This window comes from Dipodomys merriami, unplaced genomic scaffold (genome assembly GCF_024711535.1).
Source record: "Dipodomys merriami isolate MVZ:Mamm:240054 unplaced genomic scaffold, mDipMer1.0.p SCAF_62, whole genome shotgun sequence".
NCBI classification, from domain to species: domain Eukaryota; kingdom Metazoa; phylum Chordata; class Mammalia; order Rodentia; family Heteromyidae; genus Dipodomys; species Dipodomys merriami.
In genome coordinates this window covers 4,621,988-4,644,690 of record NW_027206202.1, presented here as the reverse complement: position 1 = coordinate 4,644,690, position 22,703 = coordinate 4,621,988, and the positions used below count along the sequence as shown (strand labels likewise).

The 22,703-nt window shown below is 46.1% G+C and overlaps 1 protein-coding gene across 2 annotated transcripts in view; it reads left to right on the top strand.

Annotated features, from left to right (window-relative positions):
* The window catches only part of Prkcb (protein kinase C beta), a 300,272-nt gene that overhangs the window by 258,180 nt on the left and 19,389 nt on the right, over positions 1-22,703 (top strand). For both annotated transcript variants that reach the window (XM_070004318.1, XM_070004319.1), the window contains exons 12-16: positions 1,594-1,656; positions 7,977-8,115; positions 13,460-13,540; positions 14,114-14,221; positions 19,430-19,570. In XM_070004318.1, coding sequence (XP_069860419.1) covers positions 1,594-1,656; positions 7,977-8,115; positions 13,460-13,540; positions 14,114-14,221; positions 19,430-19,570 — 532 coding nt within the window. The remainder of the gene's footprint in view (positions 1-1,593; positions 1,657-7,976; positions 8,116-13,459; positions 13,541-14,113; positions 14,222-19,429; positions 19,571-22,703) is intronic.

Sequence of the window (22,703 nt, the reverse complement as noted above, 5' to 3'; positions counted from 1 at the left end):
GATATTGCTGCCTCTCTTTACAAACAAGGAAACTGAGCCCCAGAGGGCTTGGGAAACTTGCTTAGAGCTAGTCTAAGACTGACAGAGAATTCTGACCCACATGTTTAGCTTATGTTCTGTTTCCTGCCCCTGCCCCTTCTCCTTCTCCTATGCCTTCACTTGGGAGAGATGAAGGATGTGGAACTTGTCTGTGGGTTCCTGCTATGGGAAACTGAGTCCAGGACTTTTGGAAATGTGTTTCTCTTGCTAAGTTTGTTTTGTCCCTACCAGTCATCTCCTTCTTGTCCTCCTTCCCCTCCCCCTCCCCCTCCCCCTCCTCCTCCACATCCTCAGCCTCCTCCTCCTCCTCCTCCTCCTCCTCCTCCTCCTCCTTCTTCTCCTTCTCCTTCTCCTCCTCCTTCTCCTCCTCCTCCTCCTCCTCCTCCTTCTCCTCCTCCTCCTCCTCCTCCTCCTCCTCCTCCTCCTCCTCCTCCTCCTCCTCCTCCTCCTCCTCCTCCTTCTCCTCTTCCATCTCCTTTTCTCTTTCTCCTCCTCCTCCTCCTTCTCCTTCTTTTAAAATCTCCCCCATTACTTGCTTGGAATCCTGTGTATAAATAGGATTGCAGTCAACCATGGGAACGAGTATTAGCACCCTCCTGAAAAACTTGCTAAGATCGATTGCCCCTTCCAGAAATCCCCAAGGGCTTGTCTAGATCCTTCTACCCCACCATTCCAGAGCCTAACTGCCTCCTGTTCTGATCACCCCACCTCCTCTCTTCCACCTGTCAGGTAGGGTTTGCCCTTCTGTGTCCGTTTCCAAGTCAGGTCATTCCTATCTCTTGGAACAATTCTAATGGGACTGTAAAGTGTTGACTCTTATTACTGATTGGCCACAGGGTTCACTTCATCGTCATGTGACACATAGTGTTGGGAACACACAGAGTTCCCGCACAACCCCTAGTGGTATAACTAGGCTTTCTGGTCTCCTCCAGATCTCTTTCCTTCTTGTGGCCCTTCATCAAGAGCTTACACTTCAGACATATTTCCAATCCTGGCTGGGCCATTCATTTGCTATGTATTTGACCAAGCTTCTCTGAAGAGTTCCTCTAAACCTCCATTTTCCCCATTTGAAGTGCAAGAGGTCCTAGTGGTACCTACGTTGTGGGGTTATCCTTAGAATCAAACCTGATGATGCTTCAAGTGACACTAGGAGAGTTGGAGGTATGGCTCAGTGGGTCAAGCGCCAACCAGTGAGTGAAAGCATCGGGTACTGAGTTCGAGTTCTGCTCTCAGACCAAAAAACCAAGTAAGATGATTCTAAGTGGATGGTAAACCTCCACCAGAGGATTAACCATCCTTCCTAAGATATTGTAGCTTGCTATGGTCACAAATTATCTTTCCCTACCCACCCCACGCCTCAGGGCAGACTCCTTGCCATCCACCCACCCACAGTCAGCATTTTATGAGCAGTGTAGCTGACCATCCATGGCGGGATGTTAATGGCTGGCACCTGGCTCACTGTTGTCTTAAACTCTGGAGGAGTACCAAGCATAAGATGACCTTGAATTTCTCCATCACTTCTTTTTGTGTAGTTGTTGTTGATTATGATTTCAGATTCTACGCTGCAGAAATTGCCATTGGTCTGTTCTTCTTACAGAGCAAAGGGATCATTTACCGGTAAGTAAGCAGACTTTTTTTTTCTTTCTCCCCTCTTTCTCCATCATCTCTCTCAGCTCCTCCCTCCCCTGCCTTGCTCTTCAACTGTTCTTGTTTTTTTTTTTCTATTTAATTAGAATCCATACTGGGGGAGGAATCTTCCAGTATTCACATGGACATGTGTTCCTGTAGGCAACATTGCGCACTGCCCTTACAGTGTTTGGACAGCTCTATAGGGTGACAGGGAAACGCTCCATGGACCATGTCACTAATGATGAGCGGGGAGCTCCAACAGAGAGATTTCTCAGGCCCCAGGAAGAGGAAGCCTACCTCTAGAATCCTCACACCTCTTTCTCTTGCCTGTGGACCCCACATTTGGGGGAAAATAAAGCAAGAATCTTGGCTGGCAGAGATTGCCTATTATTATGAAACATTTTTCTTTCTGCAATAGATCTCTGAGTGGCTTGCTCTGAAAGACGGGATTAAGTTCAGAAGTTGGCATTTGCTGGGTTTTTTGGAGGAGCAAGCGTATGATCATAGCTGGATGAGTCATCGCGTTTTATCTTTCAGACAAGGCACACTGTTGAGCTGGAGACTGCGACTCATTAGCAAGTGCAGGGCATCTAGATCTCCTGGCACAACAAGGCTTCGGCATGGGGGCTTGGGCTGACTTTTATTATGTAACCTGGCAGGCTTCCATAGGGCCCTTGCTATGGGGGAGGGTCTATTTAAAAGATCACGTACAGCCATAAATCCCATTTCGTTTATTAGTTTGACAAATATTTATCAAGCAACTGGGACAAGCCCAGCCCTGGTGGCTCATGCCGGTAATCCTAGCTAGTCTGAGGATTAAGCTTAAAGCCAACCCAGGCACACACAAAAAGTCCATGAGACCCTTATGTTCAATTGACTAGCAAAAAGCTGGAGGTAAAGGTGTGGCGCAAGTGGTAGAGTGTGCCAGCCTTGAGCGGAAAAAGCCAAGCAAGGGCTAGAGGCCTTGAATTCAAGTCTTAGTATCGACACACCGGAGCTTTAGTTTCTGGGCAGAGGGAATCCAGCAAGGAAGAAAACTGATGAAAAGTCTTTCCCTCATGGAGTTTCAACTCTAGTGGTGGCTCATGCCTGTAATCATAGGCTACTCAGGAGGCTGAGATCTGAGGATCACAATCCAAAGCCAGCCTGGGCAGGAAAGTCCATGAGACTCTTATCTCCAAAGAACCACCAGAAAACCAGAAGTGGTGCTGAGGCTAGCCTTGAGCAGAAAAGCTCAGAGACAGCACCAGGCCCTGAGTTCAAACACAGCCATCACCACCACCAACAAAAAGCAGAAAGAAGAAGAATTTCAATGTTAAATAATGTGGTCACCCTGCCCGTGTTTACCCTCGGTAAATGTGCAATACCATGTGAACACAAGTTAGAACCTGTAAGGCTGGTATATCCCCAGGGTGAGAAGAATTCTGGTCTCCACCAGCATCTTTTATCTTCCATAAGACATGACCTTAAATTCAGGTCGACAACATTAGTGGCCACTTCACCAGGCAGTGCAGCGGGGCTCATGGGCAATCTTGAGCTCTCCACACGGTTTTCACATCAGGGCCAACATGAAGGCCTCAGCTCTGTGCAGGAAGTGCTTCAAAAGAGTCAGAAGAATAGAACCAACTCGCCTCTCGAGAAGATGAAGTGTAGTGCCACGAGTGTGTTAGAAGAAACTCCAGCCCCTTGATAGGAAGCCAGAGAAGAAATAATGAACAGTTCTTGTCAACTGGGTTGGGGATTCTGGGCAACTTTCCCATCTAGCAGAGGACTGGATAGAGAGCTGGGAACTGGGGACTTAGGAAATTGGCCAGCCAGATTCTAAAACCCAATAGTGCACATATTAGGTGCTAAGACCACATCTACTCATTTTCTTTTTCCTAGACCATCTACAAATTTCCTCTTTCATTCTTTTATTATTACTATTATTATTGCCGATCCTAGAGCTTCAACTCAGGCCCATGGGTGCTGTCTCTGAGCTTTTTTACGCAAGGCTGACATTCTGGTTAATTGGAGATAAGAGTCAGGCTTTCCTGCCAGGGCTGGTTTTGAACCATGATCCTCAGATCTCAGCCTCTTGAGTATCTAGAATTACAGGCATGAGCGGTTGGGGCATGGCTTCATCCTTTATTGGTAATATGTGTATTTTTTGTGTGTTTGGGCTTTTTTGGTTGGTTGTGGGGCTTGAACTCAAGGCCTAAGTGCTGTCCCTGGGCCTCTTTGTGCTTGAAGCTAGTGCTCTATCACGTGAGCCACAGTGCTACTTCTGGTTTTTGAGTGGTCAGCTGAAGAGAAGAGTCTCGTGGAAACTTTTCTGCCCTTTCTGCCCGGGCTGACTATGAAGCATGGTCCTCAGATCTCAGCCTCTTGAGTAGCTAGGATTACAGGTGTCAGCCACTGGTACCCAGTGAGTTAATATGGTTTTTAATATTTTATCAGCATTTTAAGCCAGTCAGCATAGTAATGCCTGCTCTTTGTATGTGAGAACAGAGCCCATTTCCTACTGTCATGACCCGAGGCTCATGTGCATGGCCTACCTGTAGCAAGGGCAAGCTCATGATTCAGACTTGGAAACCCTGACAATCTCACCTGTGACCTTGAACCAGAAGCTAGAGACCGAGCTAGGACTACAGACCTGAGAGTGTCGATAGTCTTCAGCATTCTCTAGTTTCCAGAGGCAATAGAAGTGGCTCTTGGCAGCAACTTGGAGTGCAGAATTAAGGCTTTCTGAAGCAAAAGGTGATGTTTGTGTATAATGAAAGCATTGGTGATATCTTCCGTGGGCCAGTTCTGCATTGCAGTGAGTCTTATCCTGACTTCTAGAGCCCCCAGCTTAGCTCTCCAGGCTTCTCAGAGACTTCATGAACAGCCTAATGACCTTTCATAGGTTCCCTTTCAGATCAAAGTTACTAAAATATTTCTGTTGCTGGCTATCAAAAAGAAAAAAAAAACTTGAGTTGGGAATGTGACTTAGTGGTAGAGTGCTTGCCTAGCCTGCATGAGGTCCTGGGTTTGATTCCTTAGTACCACATAAACAAAAAATGAATACAAATTAATTTTTAAAAAGCTGAACTGGGTGCTGATGGCTTATACCTATAACCCCAGCTACTCAGGTAGCTGAGATCTGAGGGTCATAGTTCAAAACCAGCCTGGATAGGATAGTTCATGAGACCCTTATCTCTGACAGAAGTGGAGTTGTGACTCAGGTGGCAGAGTACTGGCCCTGAGAATAAAACCTCAATGGCAATGCCCATGCTTCCGAGTTCAATCCTCAGGACCAACACACACACACACACGCACATACCTAGAATTGTAGAAAGTTGCATAATAAAAGATAAATCAGTTACCTTCAAAATGGTAAGTTCTTTAACAGTTTAACAGATCACCCCGTCCTCCATTTATTTCTTTATTTAACTGGACTGTTGTTAAGGAACAAGGATAAGGAATTAAGTTAGAGTTCCTCTTTCTGAGGATCATGTCTGGACACATTGGAGGAGAGGAGAATGACCTTGTCTGTCAAATGTCATGTCTGACTTATCGATCACTGTCTCTGTAATTTTGTGCTGATTCTGCCCCAATGGATTTCTGCAAATGAAAACAATTGCTCCAGCTCCCCTTTGAAGAAAGAACCAGGATTTGGTCCGTGGAACAAAAGAAGAGAGTACAATATCTAAGCACTGTTATGTGGAAATGAATAGAACAGGGGGCCCTCTGGCTCTTCAGACCTGCTCACTCTTGACACCTGAATCTCCATGTTTATGTTAGACACAGTTTTTGTTTTTTTAAAAAAAAATCATTTCTCTAGTTGGTCCACCTGCCTGTCGCAGGGTATGTGGTCAAGCTGAGAGGAGATGTCATGCTGATTAAAATCACACTTGTAAGAGATCTAGTGGTTTAGCGGAAGCAAGTTGCTACGTAAGCATTTCTAAGTTCCAAGCTGCATTGGAAGGGCAGCATGGCTTGCACATAAGCATAAAGGCTGGCTATGAAGTAAGTACCATGGACAGCGTCAGTCATACCGGGAATGGGAATATGGCTGTGCCAATCAGAGCAAGTGGACCTCCCGTGGGCAAATCAAGATCTATTTCCAGATTGTGTCCTTTAGTGGGAACTGAAGTCAGCAACTCAATTCAAACTACTATATGTTAAAGCTGGCTGATAAATATTGGCTGCCATCACTAGGAAGCCCAGGGACTGATCTGACTTCAGTCCTGGGTGGAGGCAGGGACTCACCTTCCCTTGGAGACTTGCATTACTTGCAATACCTTTGCTAGCTTTCTTGTCTCTGTACAAATGGCAGTGTTTGCATGGTCCCAGATGGTGTCATACACCTTCTTGTACGCCAGCAAACTGAAGTCTCCCCATTGGCTAGAACGAGCCATGTGACCACTCCTTGAGTCAAAAGTTAAAGTCAGCACTGCCCACTTTGCATGGGTCAGGAAATAGTAGAGGGTGGATTTTCTTTTGAGAAATTTACAAGTTATCTTTAAGTGGTCGTGCAAAGGGGTTTCAGTTCAACATCGCAGTTTAGGAGTGCATTGCCTCTTGACCAATGTTGCCACTTCCATCATTCTCTCCCATCTCTCCCCATCCTACCCCCCCCATTCCATTTCCACATATGCACATTGAATATTGGAACTGTATTCAGCTGCCTTTCTCTCTCCATTGATCTGCCCTCCCTCCACTCCATCTCCTTCCCTCCTGACAACACAGGTTTCTGCTTCCTGGTATTCATTCTTTTAAATTCTGAAGGGTGATTTTCAAAGAAGTAATAACATACTTTCATCTAAGATGTTAGAACTAGGCAGACACCACACAGCCGAAGCCCGGTCATGATGGTTTAGAGACGAGCTCTGTGTTGAGCAGTGGACATTTTTATCTCTAGGAAATGTCTTCATCTTGAGTTAGGATTAGAGTACGTCTATCCCCTGGTTACAAAACACAAAATATTAACACTGGATCCAGGCACCAGTGGCTCACACCTGTCATCCTAGCTACTCAGGAGGCTGAGAGCTAAGGATCATGGTTTGAAGCCAACCCAGGCAGGAAATTCCATGAAATGCTTATCTCCAATGAACCAGCAAGAAAGCTGGAAGTGGCACTGTGGTTCAAGTGGTAGAGTGCTAACCTGGAGCAAAAGAAGCTCAGGGACAGCACCCAGGTCCAGAGTTCAAGCCCCCCAAACAAAACAACAAAAAAAAACAACTAACAACCCCCACTAGATAGGTTGAGTTAGGTGAATGAGAGCGTATTGCATATGTATTAGGTTAAACTCAAACATTACTACAGAAGAGTTTTTCCTACTGCTTTGCTTAGTCTCCATTATTACCTCCATTTTTTGTAATATCACCTGTCAGAACCCACAGTATCCCTGCTTACAGGTTTAAATACCTGTTATCTTCTGCTCCTACACTAGAATTTAGTACCAACAGAAGTAGTGTCCTTACTTTACCTTGTTCATAGACAGTAGACCTAGCTAGAGGAATTGTGTGTTGCATAGTAGGTGGAATTGCACATTCACAAAATCGGTGTGCAACAATCTCCCGTGACTGAAAGAAACCATAGAAATTCCTGGGTCCCCTCTAGATCAAATGACTTAGGGGAGCTTGGAGCATCTGGGGGTTTAAATAGGTTTCTCTCCGTGATCTTCAGAGCCATTGCAAAAATAATAGTTTTGTGACAAGTCTACACTACAGACTCCTACGAGATCATCTTGCAGAGGTAGTGTCTTGGGATCCAGGAGGCCTCTGTGAAGGCTGGGCCTTCACATCACTTCCTGTGGATCTCTCTCTTCTCAGAGCCCCTGTGAGGCACTTGGCACAGTTGACTCTGCAGAAAATGTGAAAGCAAAGGCTGGTCATGGTAGCTCATGCCTGTAATCCCAACTGCTTAGGAAGTGGAGGTAGGGAGATCCCTGCCAGAGTCTAGCCTGGGCCAAAGCAGAAGACTATGCAGAATGTATGCATGTATGTATATATGTATCCATCCATTCATCTGTCCATCCGTCCGTCCGTCCATCCACCCATCCATCCATCCATCCATCTATCTATCTATCTAGCTAGCTAGCTAGCTAGCTAGCTAGCTATCTATCTATCTAAAGGACATGCTTGGGGATCTATGTCTTTCATCCATGCTTTTAAATCTCCTTGCCAGAGGGCCAAATGCCAAAGGCACAAGCTGATTTACAGTGACCTTCGTGCCCCTGCTACACCTTGCACAGGTGGATGGTGTTACGTATGAGTGGCAGCTGGTTGGCTTGAACTAAACAGTGTTTTAATGAAATCCCTGAATTCTCATGTCTGCCCCAGTGACCTAAAACTTGACAACGTCATGCTGGATTCCGAGGGCCACATCAAGATTGCCGACTTCGGCATGTGTAAAGAGAACATCTGGGAGGGGGTGACCACCAAGACCTTCTGCGGTACTCCGGACTACATTGCCCCAGAGGTGAGCGCTGGTGGGGATTCACACGCACGCACGCATGCATGTATGCACGCGTACGCATGCGCACACACACACACACACAGGCCTTCAGTACCCTGCACCCGGCTGGCACTGGGTGGGGACTGGGGGAGGGAAGGTCTCAGTGGCACCCAGCAACCTGGGACTCCGGGTCCTCGTTTTTTATACTCCACGTTGTTCTTTTGAGATCACACATGCAAATTAACTTAGCACTCATCCAGAAGCTCAAGCCCAAAATACATCGGGGGCGGGGAGGGGAGGGGGTTGGGAGACATTTTTAAATAAAACTCAAAAGAACCACCCAGCACATCAGTAAAAAAGAACCATCATCCAACACATATCAGTAACATTCTTTGTCAAGCTGTGATGGCTCTCAGCCACACGATACCTCCTAATTATGACACCGAAGTGTTTGTTGGGAGAGAGACAGAGAGAGAACAGATTTCCCAGGGCTGACATATGACACAGGAACTGGGTTCTGTGTATGTAGCGGTTGTGATGAATCCTGACAAACTCTGAATTTCTCTTTTTGTGCTGGAGATGAATACGAAAGACTACAATTTTTTCCCCCTTAACACTGGAGCTTGAACTCAGGGCCTGGCCACTGTCCCAGAAGCTTTGTCTCTCATCACTGGTGGCTGTACCACTTGAGCCCCAATTGCACTTTCAGCATGTTGTTGATTAATTGGAGATCAGAGTCTCATGGACTTTTCTGCTCGTGCTGGCTTTCAACCATGATCCTTAGATCTCAGCTTCTTGAGCAGCTAAGATTACCAGTGTGAACCACCAACACCTGGCTGTAAGCATAAAATTCATTTGTACTGCCTTTCTGTCTTCTTAAAGGAATGGCCAATGGGTGGATATTTGCCAATATGGCCCAGCTCAAAGCCAGAAGACCCCTCTGCCTTTCCCTTTGAACTAGTGCTTGGAAAAACAGCATGTTGCAGCTTAGTGGTAGATTTTTTTTTTTTTAGGAAAGGAACTGTACACATAATGTAGTTATAGAAAGCAGTGTTCTAGAATGGCCTCTTTGTGTTTTGTGTGTGTGTGTGTGTGTGTGTGTGTGTGTGTGTGTGTGTGTGTGTGTGTGAGTGAGAGAGAGAGAGAGAGAGAGAAAGAGAGAGAGAGAGAGAGAGCATCAGTAACCTGATATATAGCAATGGTGAAAGATTTCCCATGAAACTAAACAGTATGGCATAAAGTTTAGGATCTCCAGACTCTTATGCCAAAGCAGTGACTTCTCCAGGAATCTAGTGTATGTGTGTGCATGCACACACACACACATACACACGTATACACACATATATTAGGGAGAAGGAAGTATTCCTTCTTCTCACCTTTATTTTAGCATTACTTTCAACAATGAAAAAATATAGGAGGTAATCTCATTGACTCTCAATAAAGAAGTGACTTGCTAAGTGTACATTCATGTTAGGAAATACTCTACTGCCCTTAGAAAGCTGAGTCCATCTTTACTGGCAGACTGGAAACAATATGCCTCAGTCATGATAAAGGTAAGGGATACATATATGTGGACACAGGAGGAGCTTCTAAGCATGTTGTGATGAGGGGGAAAATCCTGTACAGAATGATAAACACAAGATGATGCTCTTTGTGTATATAAGTGGTAATACACAGAATGTGCTCTATGTGTTTTTTGAATATGTAATTATGCATGTAAAAGTGTAATTTGGCATATTTAAAAAAAGCCCTGGGAGATTGCAGATAAGAGGGGAATTTTATTTCCTCTGGCTACTATTTATATTTTCTACAAGGTAACTGTATTCTCATATTAATTGAATCATAATAAGGTAACCTTTGTGTTTGTGTGTGTGTGTGTGTGTGTGTGTGTGTGTGTGTGTGTGTGTGTGTGTGTGTGTGTGTGTGTACCAGTCCTGGTGCTTGAACTCAGGGACTGGATGCTGTCCCTGAACTTCTGTACTCAAGCCTAATGCTCTTTGAGCTACAGTGCTGTTTTCAGCTTTTTAGTAGTTAATTGGAGATGAGTCTCTTGGATTTTCCTGCTTAGGCTGGCTTTGAACCTTGTTTCTCAGATCTCAGCCTCCTGAGTAGCTAGAATTACAGGGTTGAGCCTTTTTTCCTTTTCTTTTCTTTTCTTTCTTTCTTTCTGAACTCTGGGCCTGGGCGCTGCCCCTCAGCTCTTCAGCTCAAGGCTAGCGCTCTACCACTTAAGCCACAGTGCCATCTCCGGCCTTTTCTGCTTATGTGGTGCTGAGGAATTGAACCCAGGGCCTCATGCATGCAAGGCAAGCATTCTACCACTGAGCCACCTTCCCAGCTCCAAGGATTGAGCCTTTTTTTTAAAAAGTAACTCATGACTAGGCCTTGCAGAGATTTCCCTGTGTAACATCCTTTAGTCAGTTATCATTGGGTTAACTAATTTGGATAACAGATACACTGGAGAACATGGCTCCTCAATATGTCATGAGTGTGATGGTCCAAACATAAGATCAGAGAGGAAGCTTTGAAAATGTCAAGTGTTACCCTAGATCCACTGAACTGCAATCTCTGGGGGCACCAGATCCATAGCTTCCAGTAGTTTATATTGGATCCCAAGGCCCATGAGTGTGGTGTCTTGGGGGAGCACCCCCCCATCACACTCACGCGCACACGTGCACACACACAGACACACACACACATACACACACACACACACACACACACACACAGAGCCTTAGATAGGAAGAAATCCCAAATCTACTGCAGGTCAAGACATGAACTACCTTAAACGTGTGAATGCACTTCCACTGAGAAATGCTTTCACTGAAAGTTTCTGTGTCTTGTAGACACTTCTCCTGGGAGCACATTTTTTTTCTTAGTTGTTTCTTATTTATTTTGTGCCAGTGTGGGGGGCTTGAACTCAAGGATGCTGTTCCTAAGCTTCTTTTTGCTCAAGGCAAGCACTCTGCCACTTGAGCTATAGCTTTACTTCTGGCTTTTTTGGTAGTTTATTGGAGATAAGAGCCTCATAGACTTTCTTGCCTGGGGTTAAGGTCAAACCATGATCCATAGATCTCAGCCTCCTGCATAGCTCGGATTATACATATGAGCCAATGGTGTCTGGGTATTTATTTATTTATTTACTTACTTATTTGTTCATTTATTTTTGTGCTGGTCCTGGGCTTGAAGTCAGGGATTGGGTGCTGTCCCTGAGCTTTTTTTTTTTTTTTTTTTTTTTTTTTTTACTTAAGGCTAGTTGCTATTGCTCTACCACTTGAATCACAGCTCTACTTCTAGCTTTTTTTGGTAGTTAGAGATAAGAGTCTTGGCAGAGTTTCTTGTCCCGGGCTGGCTTTGAACCATAATCTTTAGATCTCAGCCTCCTGAATAGTTAGGATTGTGGGCATGAGTCATGGGTACCCAGCCTTGTTTGCTTATTTTTAATTGACGAACGGCAATGATGTATGTCAATTGTGCGCAACTGTTTTGACATATGGAAACAGGTGGACGGACTAAAACAAGTTAATTTGCATATGCACATCTTCATTGACCTTTGGAGGTGAGAACACTTTCTTAAAAGCTACATGCATAGTGATGCATTTTACACATAAAATTTATTGTTGTTAACTGCAGTTGCTATCTTCTACCACAAGCCTCTTGAATTGATTCCATTTATCCAAAATTTTGTGTCTACTCACCAACATTTCTGCATTTCTAATATCATAGTGGACGCTGAGCTGCAGGATAAAATTTGAGAAAGAGGCATTTCTTTTGCAGCCAAGTTTGCTCCAGAATTCTTTACTGCACAAACTGAGCAGCAACTGTAGAGAAGATTCTAGAAAAAGCCAGCATTGTGAGGGCTCCATTGTGAGAAGCTCCACGTCTCCCATTCTTCCTCACAAAATCCCTGACAGAACTGTCCAGTAAATTCACCTCATTGAAGAAGAAGAAGAGAGACTTTTTTTTTGCCTGGGGCTTGAACTCAGGGCCTGGGCACTGTCCCTGAGCTTCTTTTGCTCAAGGTTAGTACTCTACCACTTGAGCACAGCATCACTTCTGGCTTTTTCTGTTTATGTGGTACTGAGGAATCAAACCCAGGGCTTGGTGCATGCTCAGTAAGCACTCTACCACTAAGCCTCATTCCAAGCCCCAAGACTTAAAGATATTAAATGATGGCCCCAGCTAGAGTTCTGACCTCCTGATCCTTGAACCTCAGTCCCTGACCTCTGCTGAGTCACCGTTTTACCGCTGTGGCACAGCTGATTTTCACCACAGTGTACCAAAGGATGGACAGTCATAGAGTTGATCATCAAAACCCTTACCATTGTATATACTCTTTGAGCCACTAATTCTACTTCTTATGGAAATAAGATGAATAGACAGATAACCAAATATCTAATTCACTGAGCAAACATTACTAGGGAAAACTTAAATAAATAGCATATGTGAAGGCCAAGTATGGTGGTGCATACCTGTAATATCAACTACACAGAAGGTAGCAATAGGAGGATTGTAATTTGAGGCCAGCCTGAGCAAAAGCACGAGACCTTATCTGAAAAATAAACTTAGGCAAAAAGGACTAAGAATTGTGACCCAAGTGTTAGAATGCCTGCCTAGCAGGTAGGGGCCCTGAGTTCAATACTGCCAAAACAAAAATAAAGAAAGCATACCTTATTAAAGATCCATTCACTGCTTATGCTTTTATATAAAACACAGGTACACAACATGTAATATATGCTTCTAGAAAAGAATCTGGAAGGAGATAGAACAAATTTTTCTCGTGACAAAGGATTACAGGTGATTTTCAGTTTTTATTCATTCAACTTCTCTTTAATTCCTAAACAGTCACAAATGTTTATTACTGTGCTTTAAAAAAAAAAAGAAAACTCTCTTTTATTTTTAATGATGACTAAAATAACACCGGGTCGTCAAATTTATCATCTGAACCATTTCTAAGGTTAAGTATCTTTAAATACTTGTACAAATGTTCTACCTCTACCATGAGGATTAAAAATATCCTTTTTAAAAAAAAAAAAGATAAAACGCCATACACATTGTTCCAAAATTTACAAAACAATCCAGCATACTCAGAACTTAAAAAGGAGTGTGTCATGTCCAGATGGTTGCCTGGAAAACTCAGGTAAGGAAATAGCTCAGGTGTACACCGCCCTTCCTATCTGCTCTTGGTGACTCTGGCTTCTTGCATGTGGATCTGTGCTCATCATTGTAATCTTAGGCAATAAACTCTCTCTCTCTCTCCTTCCTACTCCTCCCCCAGTTCTGTCCATTCTCACTGTGACAGTTGTGAGTTTGGTCTCTCACCCTTCAGATCTGTGGGTCTGTCAACACTGGATGCTCTGTTTTGCAGATCATTGCTTATCAGCCCTATGGGAAGTCGGTGGATTGGTGGGCTTTCGGAGTCCTGCTGTATGAGATGCTGGCTGGACAGGTAATTGGTGAAAAAAAAGGAAAGTCTTCCCCCATTCTCATAGTTTCTTGAGAAGAAAGTGAGTACTTGGCACCAAATAGCTCATGAATCTTGAGTTTTTGTGATTGTTCTGGCTTTGAGGTTATTCAAGTCAGTCGTGTGTGTGTGTGTGTGTGTGTGTGTGTGTGTGTGTGTGTGTGTGTGTGTGTGTGGACTCACACCAATACTCAATACTGGGGCTTGAACTCAGATCCTCACACTATCTCTTAGCTTATCCACTCAGGTGGATGATCTATGACTTGAGTCATGACTCCACTTCCAGCTGTTTTCGTGGTTAATTGTAGATTGGAGTCTCCCAGACTTTTCTTGCCTGGGCTGGCTTCATGCTTTGTTCCTCAGCTCTCAGCCTCCTGAGTTGCTGGGATTGTAGGCATGAGTCACCAGCACACTGGCCCGGTCCATCTTTTTGGGACCCCATGGAGTGTGGTCATGCGCACAGAGGAGGATCCATGGTTAAAAGGAGTAGCTGGCGTAGAGCGGGAGGGAGTGTCAGCAGAGACTCTTCCCTCTCCAACCCTCCTGTCCACCCCACAGGCACCTTTTGAAGGGGAGGATGAAGACGAGTTGTTCCAGTCCATCATGGAGCACAATGTGGCTTACCCCAAGTCCATGTCCAAGGAAGCAGTGGCCATCTGCAAAGGGGTGAGTCCCTTAAAACCTGGGGTCAGGCGTGCCCATCACAGGAGTATAGGTTGTGGCCCATGGGGGAATGGGGCTGGGGAGGAAGACAGCTCCATCTGCCTGCCAACATGAGAGGCCAGCTTCCCGCTCCAAGGAGAGATGGCTTCCCATTCCCACAAAGGCACCCTGCAGCTGGCTGGGCTCCCGCCCCCAAACGCACACAAGGATCCTTCCTAGAGGAAAGAGGTGGGAAATGCAGAGACTTGACCAGAGAGCCAGGACCCCTGGGAAGGAGCAGAACTCAAGCCTTCCTGTCTCCTTCTCTGCGGCCTGTGTGTTTAGTGAATGCTACTAGGAGGGTATAACTTCTGTGCTAAGAAAATAGCACGGGCGATTGACTTTGAAAGGATTCTGGAGATGAGCTCTGATCTTTCCTACACTTCCAGCACACACACACACACACACACACACACACACACACACACTGGCTGGGAGGAGAGGCAGACACACACACACACACACACACACACACACACACACACACACACACACACACACACACACACTGGCTGGGAGGAGAGGCAGAGTTAGACACCCACAGTGTAAACATGCGAATTGTACCAATAAAGAAATCAGGGCACTTGTTTACAGGTAAAGGTTGTGTCCAGCATCTTGTCTTGGACTACATATATTTCTGGTGCACTTGTGTTAGATCGAAGGGGGACAGCTAGGCCTCCAATACCTGTCACATGACCTGAAGAGATTTCTCTGAGCACACAGACCTCAGCCTTAACCTCAGAGATTAAATCTGGGCACTTGGATTTTGAAAACTTCCCCCTGTGGCTTGTAAAACCACTGCCTTTCAACAGATTGTCCAAAGCAAGTAATTTTCAGCTCTGATGGAAATGGGGCAGCAACACTAGGAGACTCAGAGAGAACATGGGCCAAGGCTGATGCTGTTCCCAAGGCTTCCTCACCTACCAGATATTCAGAAGGACCTCAGGGTTACAGCCTAGCTGTGCCTAGACACTGGGACTTTTCCTGTGTGTCTGAAGAAACCAGGGTTGTGGGCCTCAATCTTTGGGGTACCCTGCCTGGCTCCAGCCCTAATCCTCCTGACCCCAGTCTAAGCTGGTGCTGGTAAAAGAAACTGGAACAATCAGGCATCTAGGAGGAGTCTTGGCTCAGGTGGAAACAGCTAGGCCAGCCTCCAAGCCTGAAACTGGTCATATCCCCGAAAGTCCCCCTCATCTAAGCTTTGGGTACCATTTACAACGGATGAAGATTATCCCAGGAAGCCACAGGTGAATTGTTTTCGGTGCTTAGCATCTTTTGGTAATTGCTTGGCAATATTTTCTTTTGTTTTTCTCTTTCTTTAAGAAAGAAAAAAAGGGGCTGGGAAGGTGGCTCAGTGGTAGAGCGCTTGCCTTGCATGCCTGAGGCCCTGGTTCAATTCCCCAGCACCACATAAGCAAAAAGAAAAAAGCCGGAAGTGGTGGTGTGGCTCAAGTGGTAGAGTGCTAGCCTTGAGCTGAAGAGCTGAGGGACAGGACTCAGGCCCAGAGTTCAGGACCCACGACCGGACCCAAAAAAAAAAAAAAAAAGAAAGAAAGAAAAAAAAGCTCTCTAGTGGTACAAAGGAGTTGCCATATAATGAAGCGGTTCATGAATACGGTGCATCTTGACCCATGTCATACCTTTCCCACCTTCTCCCCTCCCCACTCCTTCCCTCACGCTTCTTAATTTTGTAGGCTATGCGTTGAATTCTTGGCTACATTCTCATCTACTCATGCTGCAATATTTTCTTTGTGGGTATGACACAGAGAAAAATAGAACAGAATGGAAATGGGGGGGGGGTTCCTTGGGAGCCCTGGCAAAGCCCATAGACAAATGAGCGTGTGGAGTGTGTATGTCTAGCACGATGATGGTAGACATTGGACTGAGAGCAGATGGGGCAGAGGTTATGCACCAAGCTCTTAATTTCTTTAATGATTTCCCACATTTCAAGATCAGACTTCCCATAGATAATCAGCTTTCCAGAAAACTCTGGTCTTGCAATTTGGGCCTGTCATTCCTCCAGAGCTTCAGGAAGCAGGATTAGACATCATTATCCCCATTTACGTGCCTCTTTCTAATTTCAAAAAATAAATAAATAAAAAGAAAAGCCCTCTCTGTCTAGATTCCCTGTGGGTTCAAAATCCATGTCTAGGCATGATCACAAAGAAGTTGTTTGACCTGATTGGCACATGGCAGCCCACAATAGCACAACCCATAGGGGCAGTTTGATGATTAAATGAGTTCATAGCTAGAAATCATTTAGATCAGAACTCACACCCCAGGGCCCTTCTCAGTACTTCTGATAGGGGCACTACCACTTTACGAGTCCTGTGCCAGGCTCCTCTGGGCATTTGAGTTTGCATTCGTGGTGATAGAAGTTTTCCAAGATCTGTGGGAGAGCAAATCCCAGCCCTCTCTCTGCTCGGTGCTACGTGCTCTTAAGCACTTCGTTTTCTTGTGGCTGTGATGGTGGTGGTTTGTACATGTGTGCACTAGTACTGAGCCTTGAACTTAAAACCTGGATGCTGTCCCTTGAGCTTTTTCTGCTCAAGGCTGGCGCTCTACCACCTGAGCCACAAGCTCCACTTTCCAGGGCTTTGGCTTCTTTGCCTCTGCACATGAAATAACAGGACTCATTGTGCTGGCACATAGTAGGAGCTCGGTGCATGCTCAGGGTAGGCACGCAGTAGGGTCTCAGGGCATGCTCAGGGTCTATTTCCCCTTTCCCCACCAGCCCTGCCTGGACAGCTGGGGGTTCTAAGTGGGTCATGGAGGAGAGAATTTTTCCAGGTCAGTTGCATTCGGCTTCAGCTCCAATTAGCAGTCTCCCTGTTAGAGCAGTTTGCTATGAACTGAGGACCTGTACCCTTCAGGATTCACTGGGGGTGACTCTCACTGTTGCATTGGGGAGTCTTTCCGAGTGACGTGGGCTGCGTCCATGGTGGATTGAGTCTTCCAGCTGAAGAAGGGGCTGACCCTCAAATAAGCAGTCGGACGCAGCCTCCTCTCTTCCCAAGTAGCCAGCAGGCCCCAGGGGGCTGCGTCTGGGAGGAGATCAGAACTCCAAACAGTGATTACATCCAGCTGTCTGCATGGCTTCAGGCACTGCAGAGCAGAGTGTGGAACCGGAAGGAAAGTCCAAATGAGTGCTGTGTGTTTCCATGGTGGCATTTCATGGCTTGGCACTTCCTCTCCTCCTTCCCCTACCTTCCCCCCACCCCGTCTTTCCCTCCCCCCCCCCCAGCTTCCCTGGGCCCCAGCCCTGCTTACATAGAAATCAAGCTGGGCTTTTGAAAACAGTCACCTTCCCAACTGAAATGGAATTCTTTATCTTTCTTTCTCATTAAAGGTCTTCTTTTCTGCCATTACACACACACACACACACACACACACACACACACACACACACACACACACACAAACACACACACACACACACACACACACACACACACACACACACAAAAGCCAGGTGTGGTGGCTCACTGCCTATAATCCCAGCTCTTTGGGAAGTGTAAATAGGGGGATCATGATCCAAGCTTGCGGCAGCATAATTTTAAAAAATATATTAGGAAAAAAAAGAGTGAACAGCAAAAAAAGTCTGAGCACTGAGCGCTGGTGGCTCACGCCTGTAATCCTAGCTACTCAGGAGTCTGAGATCTGAGGATCATGGTTCAAAGCCAGCCCAGGCAGGAAAGTCCGTGAGACTCTGATCTCCAATTAACCACCAGAAAACTAGAAGTGGCGCTGTAGCTCAAGTGGTAGAGCACTCACCTTGAGTTGAAGAGCTCAGGGACAGCGCCCAAGCCCAAAGTTCAAGACCCACGACCTACAAAAATATAAAAAGGGTCTGGGCATTGTGGCTCCAGTGGTAGAGCATCTACACAGCAAGTACAAGTGGCTGAAGTTTAGGACTATCCAAAACTAAAAAGCAAACTGGAATGAAAAGAAGCAGAGATTCAACTGTAAAAGGCCAAGGGAATTCTGAGTCTGGCTGAGCTATTCAGAATTTGGCTCTGCTCTGCTCCTTGGCTGTGTAATCTTAGGCAAATGACTTGACCTCTCTGGACCCAGTTTCTTTATCTAGAAAATGAGGGGGAAATAGCTACTGAAGGCTCAGAGTATTGTTGCAAAGAATCACATATAATAATAATATCTAGGTACCGTGGGCACTGTCCCTTAGATTTTTTTTGCTCAATACTGGTTCTCTACCACTTAAGCCACATCTCCAATTCTGGTTTTTTGCTGGTTAACTGGAGATAAGAGTTTCATGGGCTTTCCTGCCTGAACTGGCTTTGAACTATGATCTTCACATCTCAAACTCCTAAGTAGCCAGGCTTGTAGGTATCAACCACCAGCACCTGTTTTTGTTTTTTTTCTTTCCTTGTTTTCCACGTTAATCATCAGTTCCTCTATCTTTCCCGCTATTCAGTTGTGGGAATCTTGAGATATTTTCAGGCCGCCTTAGATTTATAGGAAACAGTCTGTCTGGAGCATCTATACAGCCTATTATTTAGTACTGGCTCAGAGACCCAAAGATGCAGAGTTTTGATAATTAAGCAATTGAAGCGGAACACGGAAGATACCTCGGAGGAGTTGAGTATAATGTGTGATTCAGGTTGATGAGCTGGGTTAGGTTTTGACTCTTTAATGAGCTTTCTGAAAGTAATTACTTGAAACATGGGTCCGTTCGACTAATATATTTTGTTTCCCCCTTTCTGTTTTGTCATTTTCCCAAGTGCTCCACTGAGAAATGCAAATAGTATCTGAATCTTTTGTCTTGGTCAAATGTCAGGGTTTGTTTTGTGTTTGTTTCTGGTTTGGTTTTCCCCTCGTGGAGGGGAGGGAAAGTTGGAAAGATCACAGAGTTGTTTTCATTGGATGCACCAATAATGGCACAAAACTCCAAAATACATCCTCATGATATTTTTTAAGTCGCAGTTCAGGCCACATGAGGCCTGGGGTTTGTGATGAACCCTGGAAGATGAACCCTCGCTCTAGGCAGAGTAACACGGCATCGGAGCTGAGCTCTGGCCCAGCCTTTGAAAGGGCAAAGAATTCATTGTGATTCTTCATGGTACTTCCCTCCTCAGTCCCCAGGATAATAATTTCCGTGTAGCTCCCGTTTCCTCCTCTGAATCCAATATTGTTGTTGCTTTCTTCCTCTTGAAGCTGATGACCAAGCACCCAGGCAAACGTCTGGGCTGTGGCCCAGAGGGAGAACGAGACATCAAAGATCACGCTTTCTTCCGGTACATCGATTGGGAGAAACTGGAACGCAAAGAGATTCAGCCTCCGTATAAACCAAAAGCTGTAAGTAAACGGTTCTCTCTGGTGCTTGGGTCTTCAGAGAAACACAATACATGTTCTGTCCGTCTCTCTTTCCCCTCCCTCATACCTGTGGTGCTTGTGTTCTGAATGTACTTTGAAGGGTGGATAGCAATGTCTCTGCTTGAATGTGTCTGGGTATAGAAGTGGAGACTTCCATTCACCCACCCTCTGTAAAGAACAGGAAAGATGGTCATGATTCCATTATTGTTGCATTGATTCAGTTATTGTAACTTTTTTACAGTGACAGCTTCTGGGGGAGTAGAGTTGAGATCTGTTTTGGGACTATGATAAAGAATCTAGTCTTTCGTGTTTGCTTGCTTGCCTACTCTTTTTCTCCTTCCTTCCTTCCTTCCTTCCTTCCTTCCTTCCTTCCTTCCTTCCTTCCATCCATCCATCCATCCTCCCTCCCTCCTTCTCTCCCTTCTTCCCTTCCGTCCTTTCTTCCTTCCTTCATCTTTCTCTTTCTTTTCCTTCCCTCCCTCCCTCCCTCCCTCTTTCTTCCTTCCTTCCTTCCTTCCCTCCTTCTTTCTTTCTCTTTTTCTTCCTCCCTCCCTCCCTTCCTCCCTCTCTCTCTTCCCCCCTTCTTCTCTCCCTCCCTCCCTCTGTCCCTCTCTCTCTCCCTCTCTCTGTCTTTCTTTCTTCCTCCCTTCCTTCCTCCCTTCCTTCCTCCCTTCCTTCCTTCCTTCCTTCCTTCCTTCCTTCCTTCCTTCCTTCCTTTCTTTCTTTCTTTCTTTATTTCTTTCTTTCCTTCTTTCCTTCTTTCTTTCTCTCTTTCTGCTGTGGCTTGACCTCAGGGCCCAGGCACTATCTCTGAGCCTTTTTCACTCAAGGCTAGTGCTCTACCACTTGAGCTACACCTCCACTTCTGGCTTTTTGGTGTTTCATTGGAAACAAGAGTCTTCTGGGCTTTCCTGCCTGGGCTGGCTTGAAATCATGGTCCTCACATCTCAACTTCCTGAGTGGCTAGGTTGGCAGGCATGAGCCACTGGCACCTGGCTAAAGAATCTAGTTTTGCCCTTTTTCTTTCCTGGTGTCATTTGTCTCTTCATCCTGACATTGATAAAGGTCATGTTGTTTATCCAAACAGCATTTAAGTTTCCTTCTGAAACACACACACACACACACACACACACACACACACACACACACACACACACACACACACACACACACACACACACACACACACACACACTGCTAGGCCTGACTTCATAAATAAACAAGAGCAGTGCCTCAGCTAGCCCTGTCCAGGGGGAAGTGACCTCCTAGAGGTGGAGAGTTGCTGTGACTTTGATGGAACTTATATAATTCAAGAACAAAAGCCGCACCTTCCCCCACCGTGAGAAGCCCCCCGCCCGCCCACCCCACCCCCGGAGACCCAGCAGGGAGTCCTCTGCCTGGGAAGATGATCTTGCACCTGGATTAATCTGAACTTCCATTCTGCTGGGTGGATATCTCTTTGTTCAATTAAGTACTGTGCAAAACTGGTGACTTTATTATGGGTTGTAACACCACCCACTGGGGCTGACAAGTGAACATAAATATTGTCATTGTGAGGGTCTCTGTGGTAAGAAGAAGGTGGTAATGATAGTTGTTTGGATAGGTTAATGATTAATTTCTTGAGTACTTATTATGTCCCAGAGCCACGTTAAAGAGCTCACATAGAGCAGTTATTGAAGTCCTCTTGGGGACCCCACACTGAGGCACTGCTCTGGGAAGAAGAAATGGAGATTCAGAAAGGTTCAACACTCTGCTCAAGTGTGTGAGGAAGGGAGAAGTCATATTTACCCCCTCCCCACTCGCAGCCACCTCCGTCCTCCGCCCGTCTGACTGCACTGATGGTCTGTCAAAATGCCTGTGGAGCCACATGCTGGTGGCTCACGCCTATAATCCCAGCCACTCTGGAGGCTGAGATCTGAGGATCACAGCGCAAAGCCAGCCTGGGCAGGAAAGTCCCATCTCAGTCTCCTGAGCAGCTAGGACAACAGGTGTGAGTCACCAGCACCTGACTCAGCCAGTTCTGTGGCAAGTTACATCCCGATCCGCAAGGCTGCCTCCGGGACCAGGACCTCTCCCTCTGCAGAGCATCCTTTAGCCCTGTGGGCAGTGTTGGTCCCTAAGACTCTGACATCCATCTCCAAATGCAGACGTGGGGTTGGGTCCCACATTCCTAATTGTGTCTAACCCTCTGAAGGGAGCAGGTGTGGTTTGATGATCTAGGAGCTGAGGAACTTGAGTCCATCCTGTCCCCCCCCCCCCAACCCTACCCCTGACCACTTTCCACGGGGTCTTAAGAGTTATTCTCAGCACCATCTTCTTTTGTGGCAAGGAGCTGCGGGACAGAGCCTGGCCAGACGCTGTGCTGAATGACACCTGCTTTGCTATATTGTAAGGTGGAGAGAAATGTCCCTTGCAGTGTGCATCTGGCTGTATTTGCCCTGGCTTCAAAGCTCCCAGTGGCTTTCTGGAACTTCCAGATAATATCTATTGTTCCTGGACGTATGTGGTTTTGGAGTCCTTCCAAGAGTCCTGATCCCCTTCCCTCACCCCCAGCCCAGCTGTGGGTCCAGCATACCTAGGCTTATTTCACTCCCTCCAATGTGCATCCATCCCTCGTCTTTCCAGCTCTGTGGGTACAGAGCCCCTCTGCCTGGGAAGTCTGGAACCCTTTCTTGGGCACCCCATCTTCCTGGCCTAGTGGCTTGCTGCTGACCTTAGTCGCTCCTTTTAGAGAGACCCCTGGATTCTCGACTAGGGATCTGCTTCCATCCTGGTCACAGACATTACTTCATGTAGCAATTGTGCATCCAGTATTGCTCCCAAGTTGCACAACGGTGAGATAAGAGGCTCATGGACTTTCCTGCCTGGGCTGGCTTCAAATCACAAGCCTCACATCTCAGCCTCCTGAGTAGCTAGGATTATAGGCGTGAGCCACCAGTGCCCCACTCCACCGCAGAACCCTGAGTCTGCAGCAGTCTGTCAAGTCATTAACGGGGTCTATCATTTTTCCCAATGGGATCAATCTGACCTTCCGTTGTTCTAACACAGGACCCATCTGCTATCAATTCTCCCAAAACACTAGGTGTGAACGCCTTACTCTACCTCCTCCCCTTAT